The sequence below is a fragment of the Cyanistes caeruleus genome, unplaced genomic scaffold (genome assembly GCF_971803275.1).
Source record: "Cyanistes caeruleus unplaced genomic scaffold, bCyaCae1.hap1.1 HAP1_SCAFFOLD_241, whole genome shotgun sequence".
NCBI classification, from domain to species: domain Eukaryota; kingdom Metazoa; phylum Chordata; class Aves; order Passeriformes; family Paridae; genus Cyanistes; species Cyanistes caeruleus.
This window is the reverse complement of record NW_028256023.1, coordinates 46,482-65,218: the sequence shown is the minus strand read 5'-3', so window position 1 is coordinate 65,218 and position 18,737 is coordinate 46,482. Positions and strand designations below refer to the sequence as shown.

The following is an 18,737-nucleotide window of genomic DNA, read 5'->3' as shown; positions in this document are numbered from 1 at the left end:
TCCTCTTCCATCCCTCCCCCTCCTCCCCCAGGAGCAGTGACACCCTCCGTGCCCCATTCCCGAGCCCCTCACAGCCCACGGCAGGAGCGGGGATGGAGCCGGGACAGGTTGGGATGGGCAGAGCGGGGCTCTCCGCTGCTCCCACCCGCTGGGGATGGAGGGAACCCGGCCCGGGGAAAAGGAGAGGGAAACTGGGAAAATTGGGGGCTGCAGATCCAACCTGAGGCTGGCTGGGGACCCTGGCTGGGGACTGCCAGCCCTTGGGGCTCCTCTGGGGAGATGCGGGAGGGGGGAACACAGAGAGGGCTGGGGGATCCCAGGAGTGGCAGCACTGGCAGGGACTGGTTTGTACTGGGATCATCCTGGCAGTGGCTGAGATTGCACTGGCTGTGTACTGACATCATCCTGGGATCATACTGGGATCGTCCTGGCAGTGAGCAGGAGCCTGCAGGGGGCAACTGAGACCAGGTTGTCAGGAACTGGGAATATGCCCTGCACTCCCCAGAACCCCGAGATCGCCCCCCATAGGTCCCATGTGTCCCCCAGACCCTTCAGGATCCCCGAGTGCCCCCTCAGCGCCCGTTCGGGATCCCCCAAAACGTCCCTGGATCACTGAATGCTCCCGAACCCACAGATGCCCCTTTCAGACACTGCTGGGAATTCATCTCCCATCATCCCAGAACACAGTTCCGCGCCCAAACCTCCTGCCATGCCCCGCGCCCTAAAGAGCCCGGTTAGAGCTCCCCAGGTTCTCCCCAGGTGCTCCCGAGCCGTATACATCCGCCCCGAGGACCTGCAGCCATGGCTCTGACGCAGAAGTGCTCTCCAAGTACCTCCCCACATCGCCAAACGCGCCTTCCGAGCCACTTTCGGGACTACATCTCCCATCATGCTCCGCGACGCCCATAAAACGCTATTGCAGCCGGGACTCCATCTCCCGTCATGCCCCGCGCCTCACCGGAACCTTTTGGAGCTGCGCCTATAACTCCCGTGATGCTCCGCGGCCCCATTAAACCGTTTTGTATCGGCGCCTACAGCTCCCATCATCCCCCGCGACCCATGGAGCCCCGTTACAGCCCCCCAAGTGCCCGCCCGGTCCCCAAAGGGCCCCCAGATTCACGTCCCTGACCCCCAAGCGCCCTCCTGAACCCCCAAGTGCTGCCCCAGGCCCCGAATTGTCCCACAGAATCCCTAAGTACCCCTCCAAGTGCCCATCCGACTCCCCCAAGTGTCCTCCAGACCACCAAGTTCTCTCTAAATTCCCTCCCCAGACACAAAACTACCCCAAATGTTCCCCAGAAAAGTTTCCATGGATCCCAAAGTGATCCCTTTTACCCAATCTGAGAAAATGATTAAAAAATATGATCAAAGGACTAAAAATAGGTGTAATTAGCATAAGGAGGGAGAAATAGTGATCAATTAATTAATGGAGGTGGAACTTTGAACCAAGGACCAATAATGTTTTTAGTTGCTAAAAATGTATCAATTATTTTATATAAATATAAAAATTAGGTTATAAAAATACAAAACAATATTATTATAAAAATGAAATTTTATTTCTATTAATTAATTCGATTTTATTGATAAAGAAAAGTTGACAAATGTTATCAATGTTTTGGGATGTCTGTCCCAGGTGGGCCATGTCAGACATGCTGAGGCTTGGGGTGAGGAGCAGGTTGTCCAAACAGGGGCAGGCTGCAAGGGATTCATTCTTCTCTGTGAGCAGACTGCCTACGGAGACATTCAGCATCAGGATTGTAAAGAGTAAATCATGACCTCCTGATCAATACAGAAAGATATTTTACAGTTTGAACAGTAGAAGGTTGTCACCATAAGGGGCCTTCTTTGTTAATATAGCTCATATTGTGTCATGTTTTTTAAATACCAATGTTGTTGTACCAGCCTTCTTTGTTAAAATACTGTTATAAATGAAATTAGAATTTTGACAACTAGGTCCCTTGGCTTAATGGCAGTTTAATTAAAAACGAATACAATTTACTAAACTGAATAGTAATGTGGTATAAAAGAATACAGTTTAGTAAAATAATACAGTTTAATAAAAAATTAAAATTTATATATAATCTACTAGTAATTAAGTATGATTAAAGCATAAGCAAAACCCACCAGGGTATGGAGGCTTCCCACCCTGCCACACCTTCAAAACAAAGCACTTCAAGCTAAACTCATATACTGTATGCTTATACATATTCATTAATGTTTCCTGTAAGTTTCCTCCTATTTCTGATTTTTCTGATTATACGTCACTTTTCTTCACGGCACATGCCTCACTTGTTGTTAGGAGGTCTTCAGTCTTCTTTTGATGGTCTTTTGGCGAAGGCTTCTCCTTTTCCTCATTGTCCTTTGGATAACCTTACAGGTTTGCGCGTGCGTACTAAGCCTTGTGTTATCTTAGTCTACTAATTAGCCTTATGTTTACTAATCTTTAGGCCCAATGCCTAAATTTGTTCTAATTTTGGTCCATCTCAAGGCCATTTTGGTTTTGAGACACCATTTATCTTCTAAACTCCATCCTGTACCTTAATTTTGACATGTGACATCTGCAAAGGGGTACATCTGCTTTGTAACACTGATTCTTGATTGTTTCTAATAATAACTTTAATAACAGCTACAATTTAGTGAGCATGAACCAATTCCATTTATTACAACTGCAAATACCCCTTATGCACCTTTTTATTGATTTCCATGCTAACGGCCTTGCTTTCTTCCTTGCTATGGATAAACCTGTATTTTCTCAATTTCTTCTTTTGCTACCTCAATTGTTTGGCCTGCAGACCAGTTGCTAAGCCCATCCACATTCAGCTCTTAGTCTTCAGAGGGAAACTTTGAGCACAGTGAGAATCTCCCAGTGTGCAAGAGGGTCCCTGTGTGCCAGCTGCAGCTGGGGCCTCAGCCATCTCCTCTCTCAACAGGTTCCCCTCTGCAGCTTCACAGGAAAGGCCAAACACCTCCCTCAGGGACACCTGCACCACACATTTCACATCTCCATGCCCATACGTGATGTCCCTGTCACAGCTGCATTACCAGCTTGCTGCTGTGCAGATGCTGCCACCACCCAAAGCAAGGCCCTGTGTCCCTGAGGGAACCCGCCCTGCTCTGTGGCCTGGACTGAAGGTGGGTCCCTCCTGCCAGGGCAGGGCCTGACACAGCTCTTCTGTTCCAATAAAGAGATGGAGCTCTCACCCCAGTGTCCGGCTGGTACCACCAGCAAAGCCCACACAGCACCAGCCCTGGCTGAGCTCCATGTCCAGGAGCAGGCAGGGCTGACCAGGGTGTGGGAAGGCAGGAGCCAGGCAGGGGCTGCTGTGACCAGCAGCAGGGCACTGAGGGGCTGGGGGAGTCTGTGTTGAGTGTCCCTGGGCTGAGGGCACATTTCCTTCAGTGGCATCACCTGGGCCTGGACCTCCTCCAGTGCCATGCCCAGGAAAAGAGGGAACCATCAAGAGCATCTCCTGGGACAGAACATGACCAGCAATGTCAGCAGGCAAAACCAAGGTTTTGTTTAGCAATGACCCTTTTATGAAGTCAAAGATTTACAATCAGTCCAGTACAGTTTGGAGTACAGATGGGAGTACACTTGCAGGAGGTACAGCCAAGGCCATGAGGTCACAGCAGTCTCTGGGGTGACAGCAGGCTGAGGTGACAGCAGGCTCTGAGGTCACAGAGGTCCCAGAGCCCCGTGGTTGCACAGCACCACAAGGACCGAGCAGTCAGTCCTTGACCACGACTGTTGTGGCAGCAGCGGCGGCGGCAGCAGCGGTGCTGACATTGGGACAGCGGTGTCAGGACAGTGGTGGCAGCAAGAGCTGCAGGACTGGCAGTGGGCAAGGCACCATGGCCTTTGCTCTGCGCCTCTTCCTCCTGCTCCTCCTGGCAGTGGCCCTGCCTGACAGGGCTGCCCAGGCTGCTCCGTGGCGAGCACAGGGAGCAGGTGAGCCCAGGGCCTGGCTTCCCTTTCCTGAGACAGCACTTCCTTCTCCCTGGGAAGCATTGGGGATGGTTTTCCCCAGGGCTTGAGGGAGGGTTTCCTCTGTGGGAGGGAGAGAGTCCCCAGAGCCCCTGGGCTGGTCCTGCTGCCTCTCCAGGGATTTTGCACAGGGCCTGTAAAGAGGTGTTGAGAGTGACCAGAGCCAGCCTAGAGCTGCCCAGGCCCCTCTGCAGCTTTCGCCATGTCCATTGACATGTGGCTCCCATGGCCTTACCTGACCCCCTTGCAGTGCCCAGTTCCCTAAGGCAGAAGGGCATCCCAGCTCACCATGGAATGGTTCTGATCTGTGCTCCCTTCTAGACTGGGATGGTGACATGGAGAATCTGGAATCCCTGGGACATAATGGTTTGAGACCCATGGAGAATGCTGGAGGCAAGTTCTCAATGTCCCTTTCCGCACAGAATTATCAGTGTGAGTGTGGCAAGAGCTCACTCACGTGCCACTTCACTTAAGAGTCTGAAGGTTGATGGATTCTGGAAACTTCGCTCTGCTCCCTTCTGGAGCCCTGAGTGATCCCACAGCATTGCTGTCAGTGGGAGGAAGGAGCATTTAGCTGTCAATCTCTTCCCATGTGCAATGCCAGTGTCTCCTTCCGTGTGCTCTGTGCAGCTACAAGGAAGATCAGAGAGGAAGGGGCCAGGCCCAGGGCTGTGCCCCAGGGCTGTGCCTCGTGTGGCTTCTTTGCCAGCCCCAGGGAGCCTGAGGATCTCCTACGGTCCCAGGGGAACTCTTCTGTCCTGCCTTTCTTTGCAGCCAAGCCTCTTGGTGAAGGTGATCTGGCTTCCCAACCCACATCCAGGACTGAGGCTCTGGGAGATGGTGAGGGTAGGTCAAGGCCTTTCACCCTGGGAGAGCTACCAGCTCAGAGCCCAAAGCTCAGCCAGGGCGGCATCGCTGCAGGTGCCAGGACAGAGCTGTGCAAGTGTTTGCCCTCGCCCTGCGTGATCCCCTCACCGCACCTGCGGCTCAGTGCTGCCTGTGCAGATCAGCAGACATGACAGAAGCTTCTGTGGCTGTTGAGTTACAGGTGTGTCTGCAGGGAGGACTTTCCAGGCTCCTGGGCTGGATGCTGCACGCAAACCCAGCTCCCGTCGCAGGGGTGAGTATTGTGTCCTTGCTGATCCCACAAGCTCAACCCTGATTTTGTGGGATCCATTCCTGGGAAATGGATATATATATGTATTTTTAATTAGGTCCTCCAAGAGGAAAGAACAAAGCTACAGGACACTGGAAACCCCATGAGCCATCCAATACCATGCAGCAAATGCTGAAGGAAATGCTGCAGGGAGGACAAGGTGGGTTCATGTCCCTCAGCCTTCTCCTGACACTCAGCAGCCGGGGGCTTTCTCTGCACATCTGGTCACACCGTGCCTGGCACAGCAGGAAGGGATCCATGGCAGCCTTGCTGCCCCACTGCTGCTTTCATGCCCTGCAGGGCTGTTTCCCAGCCTGGCCTGGCTGCAGCTTCTCCCCAGCCTCTGCAGGAAGGCATTTGGCATCAGCTGACAGGGAGCCCAAACTGCAGCATGGGCCATGCACACCCTGAGATCCCCTGAAATTTCCTGGTCTTGGGGTAGATCAGGTTCTGGGGCTGTTTGGAGGAGGGAGGGCTCTGGCCAATCCCGTAAGTTTATATGATTTCCTAATCCTTATGCATGACCTCGACTAGTATCGCATCATGATGATACCACTTCCCTGAAAAGGGAATGGTTCCATCTGATCCAGCTGTGGCTCTTCCTTTCTCCAGAGATGAACCCAAAGGCTGTGCTGAAGGCGGCATTTCCCGGAGGAAGCAGTGGCTCATGGGCAGCCTCTGCTGCAGGAAGGGAGGCCATGCCAGGCACAGCCCCAGGAGGTAATTGCTGTGCCTCTGGGCCTGAGCCCTGCTGAGGCTTGAGCTGTAAATCTCTGCTGCTTGGCAGTGCCTGCCTTTCAGGGATTTTGCACAGAGCATGGAAAAGGTATTGAGAGTGTCCAGGGCCAGCCCAGAGCTGCCCAGGCCCCTCTGCAGCTTCGGCCATGTCCATTGACATCTGGCTCCCATGGCCTTCCCCGACCCCCTTGCAGTGCCCAGTTCCCTAAGGCAGAAGGGGATCCCAGCTCACCATGGAATGGTTCTGATCTGTGCTCCCTTCTAGATTGGGATCGTGACATGGAGCATCTGAAAGCCCTGGCACATAATGGTTTGAGACCCATGGAGAATGCTGGAGGCAAGTTCTCTATGTCCATTTCTGCACAGAATTATCAGTGTGTGTGTGGGAAGAGCTCACCCTCATGCCATTTCCCTTAAGAATCTGAAGGTTGATGGATTCTGGAAACCTTGCCCCACTCCCTTCTGGAGCCCTGAGTGATCCCACAGCATTGCTGTCAGTGGGAGGAAGGAGCATTTAGCTGTCAATCTCTTCCCATGTGCAATGCCAGTGTCTCCTTCCATGTGCTCTGTGCAGCTACAAGAAAGAGCAGAGAGGAAGGGGCTGGGCCCAGGGCTGTGCCCCAGGGCTGTGCCTCGTGTGGCTCCTTTGCCAGCCCCAGGGAGACTGAGCTGCTCCCATTGCTGCTGCCAAGCCCTGGCCCTGCCTGGGGCTCAGTTCAGAGCTGCTGGCAGCTCCAGGGAGTCCTTTCTCCCCAGACTGCCATACAAGGGGCCCCTTCCATCCCACTGTGGGGACACTGCAGGCACGTGGTCCCCCTGCTCCTGCTCCTGAGTGGAAGGCAGAGAGGAGGGAGTGCCTTGGAGGGCAGCAGTCACCCAGGTGCACTCATTGCCTCTCTGGACTGATGGAGAAATGGAACTACTTTCCATTAAGGTCCTCCAAGATGGAAGAACAAAGAGATAGAAGACAAGAAATCCCTGGAGGCATCCCAACTTCTGGACAAGATGCTGAGTAATCTGGAGTGACGCCGTGGTGGGTTCATGTCCCTCAGCCTCCTCCTGACACTCAGCGGCCAGGGGCACATCTGGACACGCCATGCCTGGCACAGCAGGAAGGGATCCATGGCAGCCTTGCTGCCCCACTGCTGCTTTCATGCCCTGCAGGGCTGTTTCCCAGCCTGGCCTGGCTGCAGCTTCTTCCCAGCCTCTGCAGGAAGGCATTTGGCATCAGCTGACAGGGAGCCCAAACTGCAGCGTGGGCCATGCACACCCTGAGATCCCCTGATATTTCTGTCTTGGGCTAGATCAGGTGTAGGGGATGTTTGGAGGAGGGAGGGCCCTGGCCCAGCCCAAATAATCTGGGTATTTTCCTGACCCTTATCCATGACTTTGACAACTATTGCCTCCTGAAGATACCACCTCCCCTAATGGTGAACAGTTCTGTCTTATCCAGCTGTCCTTTTTCCTTTCTCAAGTGCTGGAGCAGATGTTTGTGCAGATGATGGCATATGCTAGAGGAAGGAATGGCCCTGTGCCAGCTCCTGGTGCAGGAAAGGAGGAGATGCCAGGCCCAGGCACAGGAGGTAATTGCTGTGCTGGGCTCTCCCTCGGCAGGGCTGTGTGCCAGCAGCTCTTCCCTCAGGGCCTGCATGGCCCGGCAGCAGCCAAAGCTGGAGGTGCCATGGCTTCCAGGCCTCTGGAGCTCATTCCCAGCCCCTGGGAATCGGGACTTGTGCACCAACATCTCTCCCCCTGCAGCTGTTCCTGGAGCTGGCCCTGAGTGCCCAGAGGCCCAAGACACAGGAGCAGCCCAGAGTGGGAGCCCTGCCGTGAGCCCAGGGCCACAGCCAGCCCTGGCTCCCAACTGGGCAGGGGATGCACTGGCCCCTTACAGGGCCTGGCTCTGTCCCCTTGGGCTGGGGGAGCTGTCACAGAGCAGGGAGGGTCAGGGGTGGCAGTGGCTGCTCAGGGATGGGTTGGCCTGTGTCCCTGGAAGGAGCCACTGCCCAAGCAGCTGTGCTGTCCCGGGCTCTGCTCTCGGCCTTCTGGGCTTTGTTGGGTGGCACAGCCTGTGCCAAGGGGTGGCAAGGTGCCTGCAGGCCCCAGCTCTGGGGAAACAGAGAATGTCCTGGCCATATCCACCGTGCTGCCAGCTCAGCAATGGAGCACAGCACAGGCTCACGCTGCCCATTGCTCCCACAGATGCGCTTGGCAAGTCCAGTATAAATGCTGAGAATCCACCGAGCACCCCAAGAGTGTTCTGCCCGCAGGATGTGCGCAAGTCCTGCATGATAGGCACAGCAGTGACACTGTTCACAGTGCCACTTTCCATGGTCCTGTGCTATGTTGGATTCCGGTGGTAGAAGGACAAGAAATGGTAAGTTGTTGTTCATCTCCACCCTCCAGCTTCTTGAAAGGCTGCTCATAGTCAGGAAACATTCCCAGTGAGGCTGCTGTGCACTTGTGGGTAGTCAGTGGTTGCCCAAATAACTCTGCTGAGAGTTCTGCTGCTGCCCAGGCCTTTCATTGGCCTCTTAATTGCTGGGCCTTGTCCTGGGGAGCCCGCTGGGGCTGCAGCCAGTGCTGGCTGCCACTGAGGCTGCCTGGCCAAGAGCAGCCCCAGGAGCAGCGGGCAGAGGCAAAGCAAGGTGGGCAGGAGAAAGAGCGGGGACGAGATTGCCCTTGAAAGGCAGAGGCGCTCTGGGGCCCGCTCCTGGCCAGGGACCCTGCCCAGAGCCATCCCCTGCTCGCTGGGGCCTTGAGGGGCAGCTGTCCAGCTGGGCCAAGCTGTGCCAGCAGCTCCAGCCGTGCTGGGGAGCCTTGGCCGCTCTGGGCCCTGCTGTGCAGGAGGGTCCCTGAGTGCCCATGGCAGCTGGGGGCCTCAGCCACCTCCTCTCTCCACAGTCACCCTGCTGCAGCTCCAGCATACCAGCCAAGGAGGTGTGACTCTCCCTTGCCCCCAGGGAGCCCAGAGACTGCCTCATTTGACAGCTCTCAGATGTGGCCTCAGAAGCAGGAGTCGACCTGGAAAGCAGAGCACCAGCACTCCGTGCCTCCCCCACGGCCCCCCAGCCCGGCTGTGAAGAGGAAGCCCCCTGAGATCCCCCCACCTCCTCCCCTCCCGAGCCAGCCACCCTGGTCCAGCTAGGACTGAAAGTGGGACAGCCATGGCAGGGCTTGGGCCACCAGCAGCTTGGGGCATCTGCTCTTGGCTTCAAATAATACATTACCTGTGGGTAACAGCCAGAGGCACTTTTCCTACTCTTCTACCTTCAACGGGAAGGGCTGAAGATTCTTCCCATGCCCTGTCTTATCCCTTGCTCTTTTGATTTTCATACAGCTGGGTGCTGGCTGAACCTTTTCAAAGAACTTTATTTACATTTCATGTTTTACCCCACCTACCAAGGAAAAAGAAAATAAATAAAAGATTTCTTCAGTTTAGACTTCATTTTTAATGTGGTTGGGCCACTCAAATTTTGAGCAATTAATTTTCCATGGTGCCTCTTCCCTTTTCCTTCCTATCTACCAAAAGTTCATCTGGACATGAAAATCAACAGAATTACTGAGATTCACCTCAAAGCCCAGAGGAGAATCTCACACAAAATATTCTCCCTGTATACTGCACAACAAGAAATATTCAGAGGAAAATACCGTGGCAGCTGAGGCTCCTGGAACTCCCAGAATCCTGAGCCTGCAGAAGAGGCAAACAACCCTGGCAGTGGCTGAGGGGAATTCTCCTCAGACTCCTCAGAAAGTGTGTTGCTTCAGGAGGGGAAAGCTTTTAAACCTTTGCCTTACCTTCCTCCTGTGCTAAAATGTAAGGCTCCTCCTGAGAAAATACTGAGCTACAAACAATTCTCCATTCCTCAATAAAGCTGCAAAACCAAATGTGGTCAGAAATTTCCCATCAAAGCCCATTTGCAGAGAAACCCCACCATACGTGAGCAAATATTTATTAGCATTTCAGTTCACTCAAAAGATTGCCCCTTTTTTTTCCCAGAGAGAATATTAGAACCATTTGCTCTTGACAGGACTCCTTGGATGGCCCCCAGACCTGGCTCCTCACCACGCCCTGCCCGAGGTGTTCATGCAGCCAGGCAGCACCACCTGACTTTGCCACCCTTTTCAGGCCTTGGGCACAGCTGGTGCCACGGTCCCCTCTGGTGCCACAGTCCCCTCTGGTGCCACAGTCCCCTCTGGTGCCACAATCCCCTCTGGTGCCACAGTCCCCTCTGGTGCCATAGTCCCCTCTGGTGCCACAGTCCCCTCTGGTGCCACGGTCCCCTCCTGGCTCGTGGTGTGTCCCTGCTGCTGGAGGAGCCCTGCTCGTGCTGCTGCCTGCATTCAACAAGGCCGGTGCTACTCCCCAGCTGAAAAGAGACTAAAGGCACTGCTTTGGGCAGCTGGTTGGAACGAGTTTAACACTTCCTCATCTCTATCACAGACCTCCTAAAACCTGTAACTTCTCTTATTCTTTTTCTTCTCTTCTTCTATACTTCTGTGTTTTTCTTTCCTCACAGATTTCTCAGTCCCCTTTGGGCTGAGCTCCTTTGGGATCCTCCCTCGTGGGCAGTCCCGCTTATCTCAGTTCTCTGGGTTTGAAGAAAAACTCCCAAGTTCATTAGAATCTTGTTTCTCATGTTTATTAGAAGGTTATTACAAAACTTGGCAGGTCTCTCCAGACTATCTGCACAAGCCCAATTCACCACAACCTGGCTCATTTTGCTCTGATGGTACAAAATGGCCCCGAACCACGCGGCTGCCTCATCTTTATATCTATTTCTAACCTTGTTAACTACGGACACGTGTATTGTTTTTCTATTTTAACAACTAAGTTTTCTGTATCTATTTACATAACTAAAACTGCAACTAACTTTCAACCAAACATTCTTTGTGCTCCCAAAAACTGCAGAATCATGGAGAAGAAGGAAGAAGAAGAGCTAAAAAAGACCACACCTTTCTTCCTCCATCTTTACTCCGTGTATTAAACCCCTATAAAATCTGTATTTTTCACCTCAGTGGCATACTAAACATTCTACTACTTTCTACTTAATTTTTTATAAATCCTGGTTTACCCAGGGAGAGTTGGAAGCCTTTCTGTCAATGGCAAATAGGATTGATACTGTTTTGGAGAATAGGACAAACAGATAAATGTCTCTCCATTTCTGGATTCCTGTATCTCCCTCTTCTCTTTGCCAAAAAAAACCAACTTTTTTCTTTGATTACTTGTTTTAGAATGGCTTCCCTGACCCTGAATGAGTCAAGCAGATGATGTCTAGATTTGACACATTGGTCAAAGCTCTCCAGACATTTTCTCTCGACTGATTCATGGCAAAACTGTGTTGCATAAGGCAACCAACAAAAGATAAGGCACAAATACAATGGCTAATTGATCTTATTCAACAACCTTATCTCTCGCAAAAGTTCTTAAATTTCTGTATTAAACACCCCTCCCTCACAAAGTCCTCAGTCCATAAATTTTGCAGGCTGTTTGTTCAATGTCTAAGATGTTGAATGCTGTTTTCATGCTAAATCACGTTTGCGTACTGGCTTCTTGATTTCTGGAGTCTTCGTCTGCTTGTTTCTCAGCTTGATACGGTTTCACGCACTTTGCAGGAACCCACTTTGGTCCTGCACCTGTGGAGACACAAGCATATCCTTTTCCTTTTTTGCCTGAAAGGGTACTCAAAGGAGTTTTTAAGCTCCATTCCTGGGGACAGAAGAGATGTGAGGTGACTGTGACATCGGCACCTGTGTCCATCATCCCTTGAATTGACACTGTCTTGCCATTTTATGTCAAGTTGCAGGTGATTACAGGTCTATCACGACTTATCTGCTTTACCCAGGTGGCATGAACTTCAGTAGACTCATTAATAGATAATACTTGCCTGCTGATCAATGGTCTGATTGGATAATTTGCATGCAGAGGCAAAGCAATGGCTTTAGCTACTAAAGGTTTTGCCGAAAAGATCCATGGAGGATGTAAAGCTTGAGCTAAAACTGTCAATTCTTCATTCTAGTCTGCAGAAACAACACATGGATAAATAACAAGCCCCAAAATACTGCATCTGTCCTTGCCTATAATCAGGAAGTCTTGCCTCTTTTTTCGATGTTCCGGAGACTCCTGTATGGAGTACCGCATGATCTTCATTCAAAAAACAAACCAAGTTGGATGTTGCCAATTCACATTGTGCACCTGGTGGCAATAAGCCTGGATCACTGGGAAATTGACAAATGGTCTTGCTGAGGGAATCTGATTGGCATTCCCTGATGATCACTCTCTGACCAGAGGCCTTTAATGGAACTGACTTTGAGGCTGTCGCTCCATCTCCATTTGTGTCATCATGTGGTGACTCTTTGCACTGTTTTTGGAGTTTCCCAGCAGAGCTAGAGGTTTTCCCTCTACATGTGTTTTTGAATAGCATTGGCTGGGATGATGTTTTCCTCTTCGGCACCTGGGACAAAGGCTTTGTACTTTTTTCTGCAATGGGCAGCTCTTTTTCATGCTTACCAGTTTCCCACATGGAAAGCGTGCTCCCTCATGAAGCGATGTTTCCATCACACCTGCACAGCTGAGTCACTGAAAACCTGACTCCATACTCTTTACTATTTTCATAAATCCTTCGAGTTGTTCTTCGAGCATTCTCTCGAATTCTTCTGTCGAAACACTCGCAACATGCGGAGTGCCTATCTTGCTACATGCCTCTATCATTTCTTCCATGGTTGGATATCCAGGCAACGCACTCTCAGTACGTCTGCACTCTGCATTAGCATTTGCGAAGGCACGGCCTTGAAGCATGTGTGGCTTCACCTTTTCATCCATCACCTGCTGGTCAATCACCTGTGTGAGGTGATCAATGAAGGTAGTGAAAGGCTCTGAAGGGTCTTGCTTCACTTCTGTGTAAATGCCTTCTGAGGTTCCAGTAGGTTGAATTTGCGGCAGTGTCTTTTCAGATGCTTCTACAACATCTCGAAGCACTTCTGGAGGCAGATCTGCTATTTGAATTTCTGGCTTGTGATACGGCACATTTACTCCTGCCATTTGAGTTGCTGTGATGTCTGCATACGGTCCTCTTGCATATTTGTTCCTCAGTTCAAGGAGAGCTTTTCTCCATCTTGAATTCCACAGTATATATTGTTAATCTGTGAAAATTGTTGAGGCTATATACTTGGAGTCATATGGTGTCATTTCAAGGCTGAGGAAAAGACCTCTTAATAATTGCTGAAAATATGGAGAACCAAGTCCTTTTCCTTCCACAGCATCTAATAAATCCTTTAAAAGACAGCGATCCACAGGCTCCCATCTAGGAACATCATCTCTTCTTCCAAGCCTCACTGGTAATACTGTAATGTCCTCAGTTTCTCTGAAAGCATCAGCTCCTTCCTTGAGAAGTACCTGCATATCAGGTCTTCCCCCTCCTCTTTGAGGGAGATTTGATATAGATTGTAGCTTTGGTTGTTGAGGAGCTGTAGGTATAGTAGAAAAATACAGTGGTTGTGGATTGTGAATGCACACAGCTTCCTTTAAATCTTGAAAAACAGGAGAAAATTGTAATCTTGTCGAAGAAGAGATGTCCTGTCCTGAGAACCAGTCCTTTGGAGCAGTCTTTTGAAAAGCTGAAATATCGGCTTGAAGCAGAGAATGTGGCATTTGAATCGATGACAGAGGAATTCCTTCGCCTGCTGTTGTTGATATTGCGTCGTTTTTGTCTAAAATATTCTCGATTGTATTTGTAGAAAAAATTAGAAGCTGCTGTGATGCCTTTTGGCCACAAGGTAGCGCTGCTGCTCCATGAATTCGCTCTGGCTTCAGTTTTATAAACGGCTGAGCCTCCAACGGGTTTTGTACCATTCGAAAAAAATTCTAAAATTCTAAAAAATTCTAAAATCCCGTATTTAGGGAGGAATTCCTTTTTAGGAGATAAATCCCTTTTAGGAATTTATGGATTTTAGTACTTTTTCGTACTTTTCCAAACTGCTCACTTTGCTTTCCATAGTAATCGCAACACCCTCTGCTTTTTCAGCTTTCCCCCACACCTCTCCCTCTTTTCCCAAATCCTCTGAGGCGTTGGGATCAGGGGCTCCCACGCTGTTGAGGGATTTGGGGGTTTCCCTTGCTTTTGGAAAGGGCAGTTCGGATCTGGGTGGCTGGGTTTCCTCTCCCCCTGTTCCACCCCCTTGGCAAGGCAGTTTTGGAAAATGACTGTGATACATTACATTAAAGACAGTATGACTTGTTTCTGTCATATTTCCATGGACACACATTCCCGGGGTTTCTAACTCTTTTAACCTCATATTTGCATTTGCCCATATATAGGGTTCAAACAATTGCTCCTTGCTAATGGTGGGGTAATTCTCTCTCACCCAGACCAGTAAAAATTCCAACTCTTTCGTTGGAATTTCATATAAGGACTGCTCTATTATTTTTTCTAATTTTTGTAAAATTGCCTGTTCCTCCTTAGAAATATTCCATCTCATCTCCTAGGTTGGACAGAGCTTACCAGACATGCTGGCTATCTCTTCAGATTACTGACCAGCAGAATCCGATGTTTCTGAGTCCTGGGCCCTTGAAACTCTGGAATTTGATAGCAGATATTTTCATCCAGATGGATTTCTTTCAGGAACTGGCTGCTCTGATCCAGGCAGGCTTTGATCGAATCCTTTGAGCTCTTACTGACCGACAGATATGGGACACCACTTGTTGCTGTGGAATCTTGGTCTCCTCAGGGCTAAGCCCTTCTGGGATACCTCTTCAAAGGGGAGTTTCCCTTATCTCAGTTCTGTTTCAGGAAAGATTCTCCAAAGGCTTGTTTGCTTCTTGTTTCTTGCGTTTATTAATATTTATTATCAAAAGACTTGGCAGGTCTTCCCCAGACTTTCTGCACAAGTTCAGTCCACCACAGCTTTGTGGTGACTTGAATAGCACAAAATGGCCTTGAACTGCATAGCCTTTTTATCTTTATTCTTAATCTTTCCCAATTAAGTATAGACATGTAAATTATTTTTCTTAGTGACCCTATGACCCAAGACGTTGTGTGCTGCACTGCGGCATTCTCTATCCAATCACCTGCTACTACCCAAAAACCTCTAAAAGAAGAAGATGAAGAAGAAAGAAGAAGGAAAAGAGATAACACCCTAAAGTAGCCATTTTGTCTTCTTGTTTTCTGTTTTCTAAACTAGCTTATACACTAAACTTTAACTTTTTTCACCCAGTGACTTAAGAAAACTCTCTAATCTACACACTTACACTTTTAGTTTTTCTACTTAATTTTAAAAGTTGTTTTCATGCTGTTCAATGAAATTCAATGTTTTCTTGGATGTCAGAGCTAGGAACCAGAGACAAGGGCACACTCTGTGCCTCAGACTCCAACACAGACCCTTCAGGTGCTCACTTTTCATCACTCTCTAATTTATACAAAAGCTACCACTGGCTACACTTTTGAATCACATGACCTTGGCTTCAAAAAATGACCCTCTAGGATTCTTTCTAATGTGCTGAAATGCATTCTAGTGGACTCATTTCAATAACAACTTTACTTCTTGTGTTATTCATTCTTAATGCTATCTACATTTCCAAACTTAGCAGTATCTATTAGTAGTTCTTCTCTTTTCCTTATCTTCATTCCCTGTATACTACACCTTACACACACTGGGTATCTCTGAGTCACCCAACACCAATATTCTTTTTTATATTACTAACAAGCAATGTATACAAAAGGATGACATGTTCTGCACAATCTCCAAGGAATTGCAGTATGACACGACATAAAACGAGTTTCTGAAAACACTGCCTAAAGTAATCATCAGAAGTATATGCTGATGTAAGCCTGGAGTTCACAAGCCTTGACTGTTTACATGGTTTCTAAAACCTCATGTGACTGCTCAGTGTTGTTCAAACACTTGTCAAACTCAGAGGTGCTTGATGCTGTCACCATTTCCTGGGAGAAGCTGTCCCAGTGGCTGACCATGCTCTGGGTGAAAAACCTTTTCCTAATATTCAAATACAACCTGCCCTGAGCCAGCTGCCTGCCCTTTTCTTGACTCCTGTCACTGGTCACAAGCGTGAAGAGATCTGCACCTGCCCCTGTGATTCCTCCCAGGAGGATGCTGAAGACCCCAAAGACTCTCTTTAGTCTCCTCTTCTCTGGGCTCAACTAAGTGACCTCAGCTGCACCTAGGCCTTCCCCTCCATACCCTGTCCCATCCTTGCAGCCCTCCTTTGCATTCTGTCTAATGGCTTGATAGCTTTTGATATTGTGCTGCCCAAAACTGCACCTCTCTGCTTTCAGTGCTTCTCCTGGCTGCTCCTTCAGGCTGCTGGCACCATCAGCAGAGACACAGAACAGCTGCTCCTGCCAGAGTTAGCCCTATCATCTGCACTTCCCCACATGTCTGCCTTGATGTTCACTGGGGACCTCCCTGGCAGGTTCAAAAGCTAAACTTGAACATTTTTCACATGCTTGCTTAACATATTTATTCACTTACATGAGGCATATTTCTGCTGAAACTACAAACTTCTATTCTTACTTCAAATCTGTGCAACTTTATAGTTCTAAAGCTTCAAGCCTTCTCCAAGGTCTCAGGTCAAACTTTGCATCCATCTCTATCTCGGAGCCTGTATGCTCAAGGCCTTGAAAGCTTTCTATGCCTGCATTCCCCACATCTGCCTGTGTCACAGCCTGTGCGGGTTTAGGATGGTCACCAGACAGGACGTGTCCCAAGGAGGCTGTGCCAGCTTCTGTGCAAGGCCCTGTGCCCTTCCTGCTGCGGCTGTGTCAGCAGCCCTGGGACTCCTTCTGCTGCCCTGAGCCTGCAGAGCAGGGCAGCGTTTGCTGATGGTTTGAGCTGTTCTTAAAGATCCTGTCAGGTGGCCTTAGACATTTGGAGTGAGGGATTCCTTCCAACTGGGCCACTTTGGGTGGGCTGGGGGTGGCCTGAGGGCAGGTGGCCGTGTGTGCAAGGGCCCTTTGTGACATGGTGCAGCATGGTCACCATGGCATGGCACAGGACAGGGTGTCAAAGGGCCCATGTGACATGTGGTGACATAGGAGCTGGTGGTGACACAGCCACACCACAGTGCTTGGTGCATGCGACAGGACAGGACACACCAGAGCGGTGTTGTGAGGAGCCCCTGCACAGCACACTCGTTTCTGTCTGACCCGGAGCTTTTCTGAAGTGTTATTCCTACACGTGACCTCGAGGCCAGACCTCTGTCCTTGACGAGGAGCCTCCCGTCCTTGTGGCAGGAGGCCTCGAGACCCAAGAGCAGGACTTGTCCTGTGGTCTTGCCAGGACTTCAGTCTTGCAGGTGCCTTCCAGCCACAACTACAGCACTTGCTGACGTGAAGCTGTTGCAAGGCATCGCTCCTGCAAGTAGCCATAAATCCAATCACTGGCATGGAGCAGAGAGCCCTGAGAGCACCCAAACTGGCCTGGGTGGAGGAGGAGGAAGAAGGAGGCCCTGGAGCTTCCCCAGCACAGACTAAAGAGGTGCAGCAGTTCCAGCTGCTGCAGGAGGGTGAGTGGCAGAGCTGAGCCACAAGGCTGGGGCCTGCATCCAGCTGGGTCCTGTCCCATCCCATCCCATCCCATCCCATCCCATCCCATCCCATCCTCTGGGGACACACCCATGGACAGGACCAGAGAAGGGCCAAGGCTGTGCCTTGGCAGAGGCTGTGCTGCATTAACCGGGGGCATCCCAGAGCTGTCCCTGCCTGGGGAGTGCACGGCTGGGCTGTGTTCTCTGGCCTCTCCTGCAGACCCTCAGCTCTGGCCGCGCTCACTCTTTGCCAGATGCAGCCATGGACCAGACTCAAGAGCAGGACCCCGCCTGTGGCCTCATCTCCAGAACAGCGCAGGTACCCGCAGCCATCCCCAACTGGGCTGGGCCTGCTGGCACTGCCCAGCCCAGCACCGCGCTTGGAGCACTCCATGCAATATCCCTCTCTTCCTGCCCTTCTTTCTCCTGCCTGACTTGCAAATTCATCAAGTGCATTTGGCAGGAAGAGACCAGCATCATGGGCATTGCGTCCATGGAAAACTGTGATGTCTACACCACTGACACCAGTGCTACCATACTGAAATGGATTTTGGAGAAGGCTCTTTCCAGTCCAAAGCAAGTAAGCAGCCTGTGGCCAGGGTTTGATCCTCCAGGAATTGCTTGGCCTCCCAAGCCACGCCTGCTGCTCACTCTAAGCCTTGGAGGCCATTACAGTGTGATGAGAAGGAAAGCACTTCTCTGGGGAAGCTAGGGACATTTCTGACTCCCTCTGACAGCTTTCCAACTCTCCCCACGCCTTCTCCAGGTGCCCGCCATTGTGAGGTGCATCCACCAGGTGCTCATGACCAATGAATCTGCTGAGCACAGGCTGCAGAGGACCCTGCTGGATCTCACTGAGGCACAGCCCGATGATGTGGTCATTACTCTCCTGCGTGTGGCCCCAACGTGTGACAGGTATGGGGCCCACCTGTCCAGAGGGCTCACGGCTCCCCAGCCCATTGCCCTGTACAGCCTGGCCCAGGTGTGTCACCAGCAGAGACTTCCAGGGCCTCTGGCTGCTCCCTTTCCCAGCCCTGCCATGTCAGCCCCTGAGCCTGCTGCCATGCTGCCACTCTGCCCCTCAGCAGCCTGTCCCCACAGGCCTGGGCTGCCTGGCTGCTGCTGCTGCTGCTGCTGCTGAGGGGCAGTGGGCAGAGGCAGAGCTGGCAGCCAGCTCAGCTCCCTGCTGCTGCTGAGGGGCAGTGGGCAGAGGCAGAGCTGGCAGCCAGCTCAGCTCCCTGCTGCTACCCAGGCCATGGGGATGTGTCTGAGACCCTGTGCCTGACATGGAGCTCTGACCCCGCAGAGCTGCAATGACC

At 50.9% G+C, this 18,737-nt stretch overlaps 1 protein-coding gene across 4 annotated transcripts; it reads left to right on the top strand.

The window, feature by feature from the left end:
• The first annotated feature begins 3,686 nt into the window (after nucleotides 1-3,686).
• Nucleotides 3,687-9,325, top strand: LOC147645521 (uncharacterized). 4 transcript variants are annotated; one of them, XM_086874521.1, is made up of 11 exons: nucleotides 3,733-3,949; nucleotides 4,307-4,378; nucleotides 4,760-4,831; nucleotides 5,034-5,105; nucleotides 5,200-5,301; nucleotides 5,754-5,861; nucleotides 6,145-6,216; nucleotides 6,814-6,912; nucleotides 7,355-7,462; nucleotides 8,082-8,256; nucleotides 8,784-9,325. In XM_086874521.1, exons 1-8 carry the CDS (start codon nucleotides 3,853-3,855, stop codon nucleotides 6,903-6,905), a joined length of 687 nt encoding a protein of 228 aa, XP_086730647.1. In that variant the 5' UTR covers nucleotides 3,733-3,852; the 3' UTR covers nucleotides 6,906-6,912; nucleotides 7,355-7,462; nucleotides 8,082-8,256; nucleotides 8,784-9,325. The 4 variants fall into 4 exon arrangements, with proteins under 4 accessions (XP_086730648.1, XP_086730649.1, XP_086730650.1 ...); XM_086874524.1 differs by having other exon boundaries at nucleotides 3,731-3,949; nucleotides 5,754-5,967; nucleotides 6,145-6,912; XM_086874523.1 differs by having other exon boundaries at nucleotides 3,696-3,949; nucleotides 5,754-5,967; nucleotides 6,145-7,462.
• Nucleotides 9,326-18,737: the final 9,412 nt, after the last annotated feature.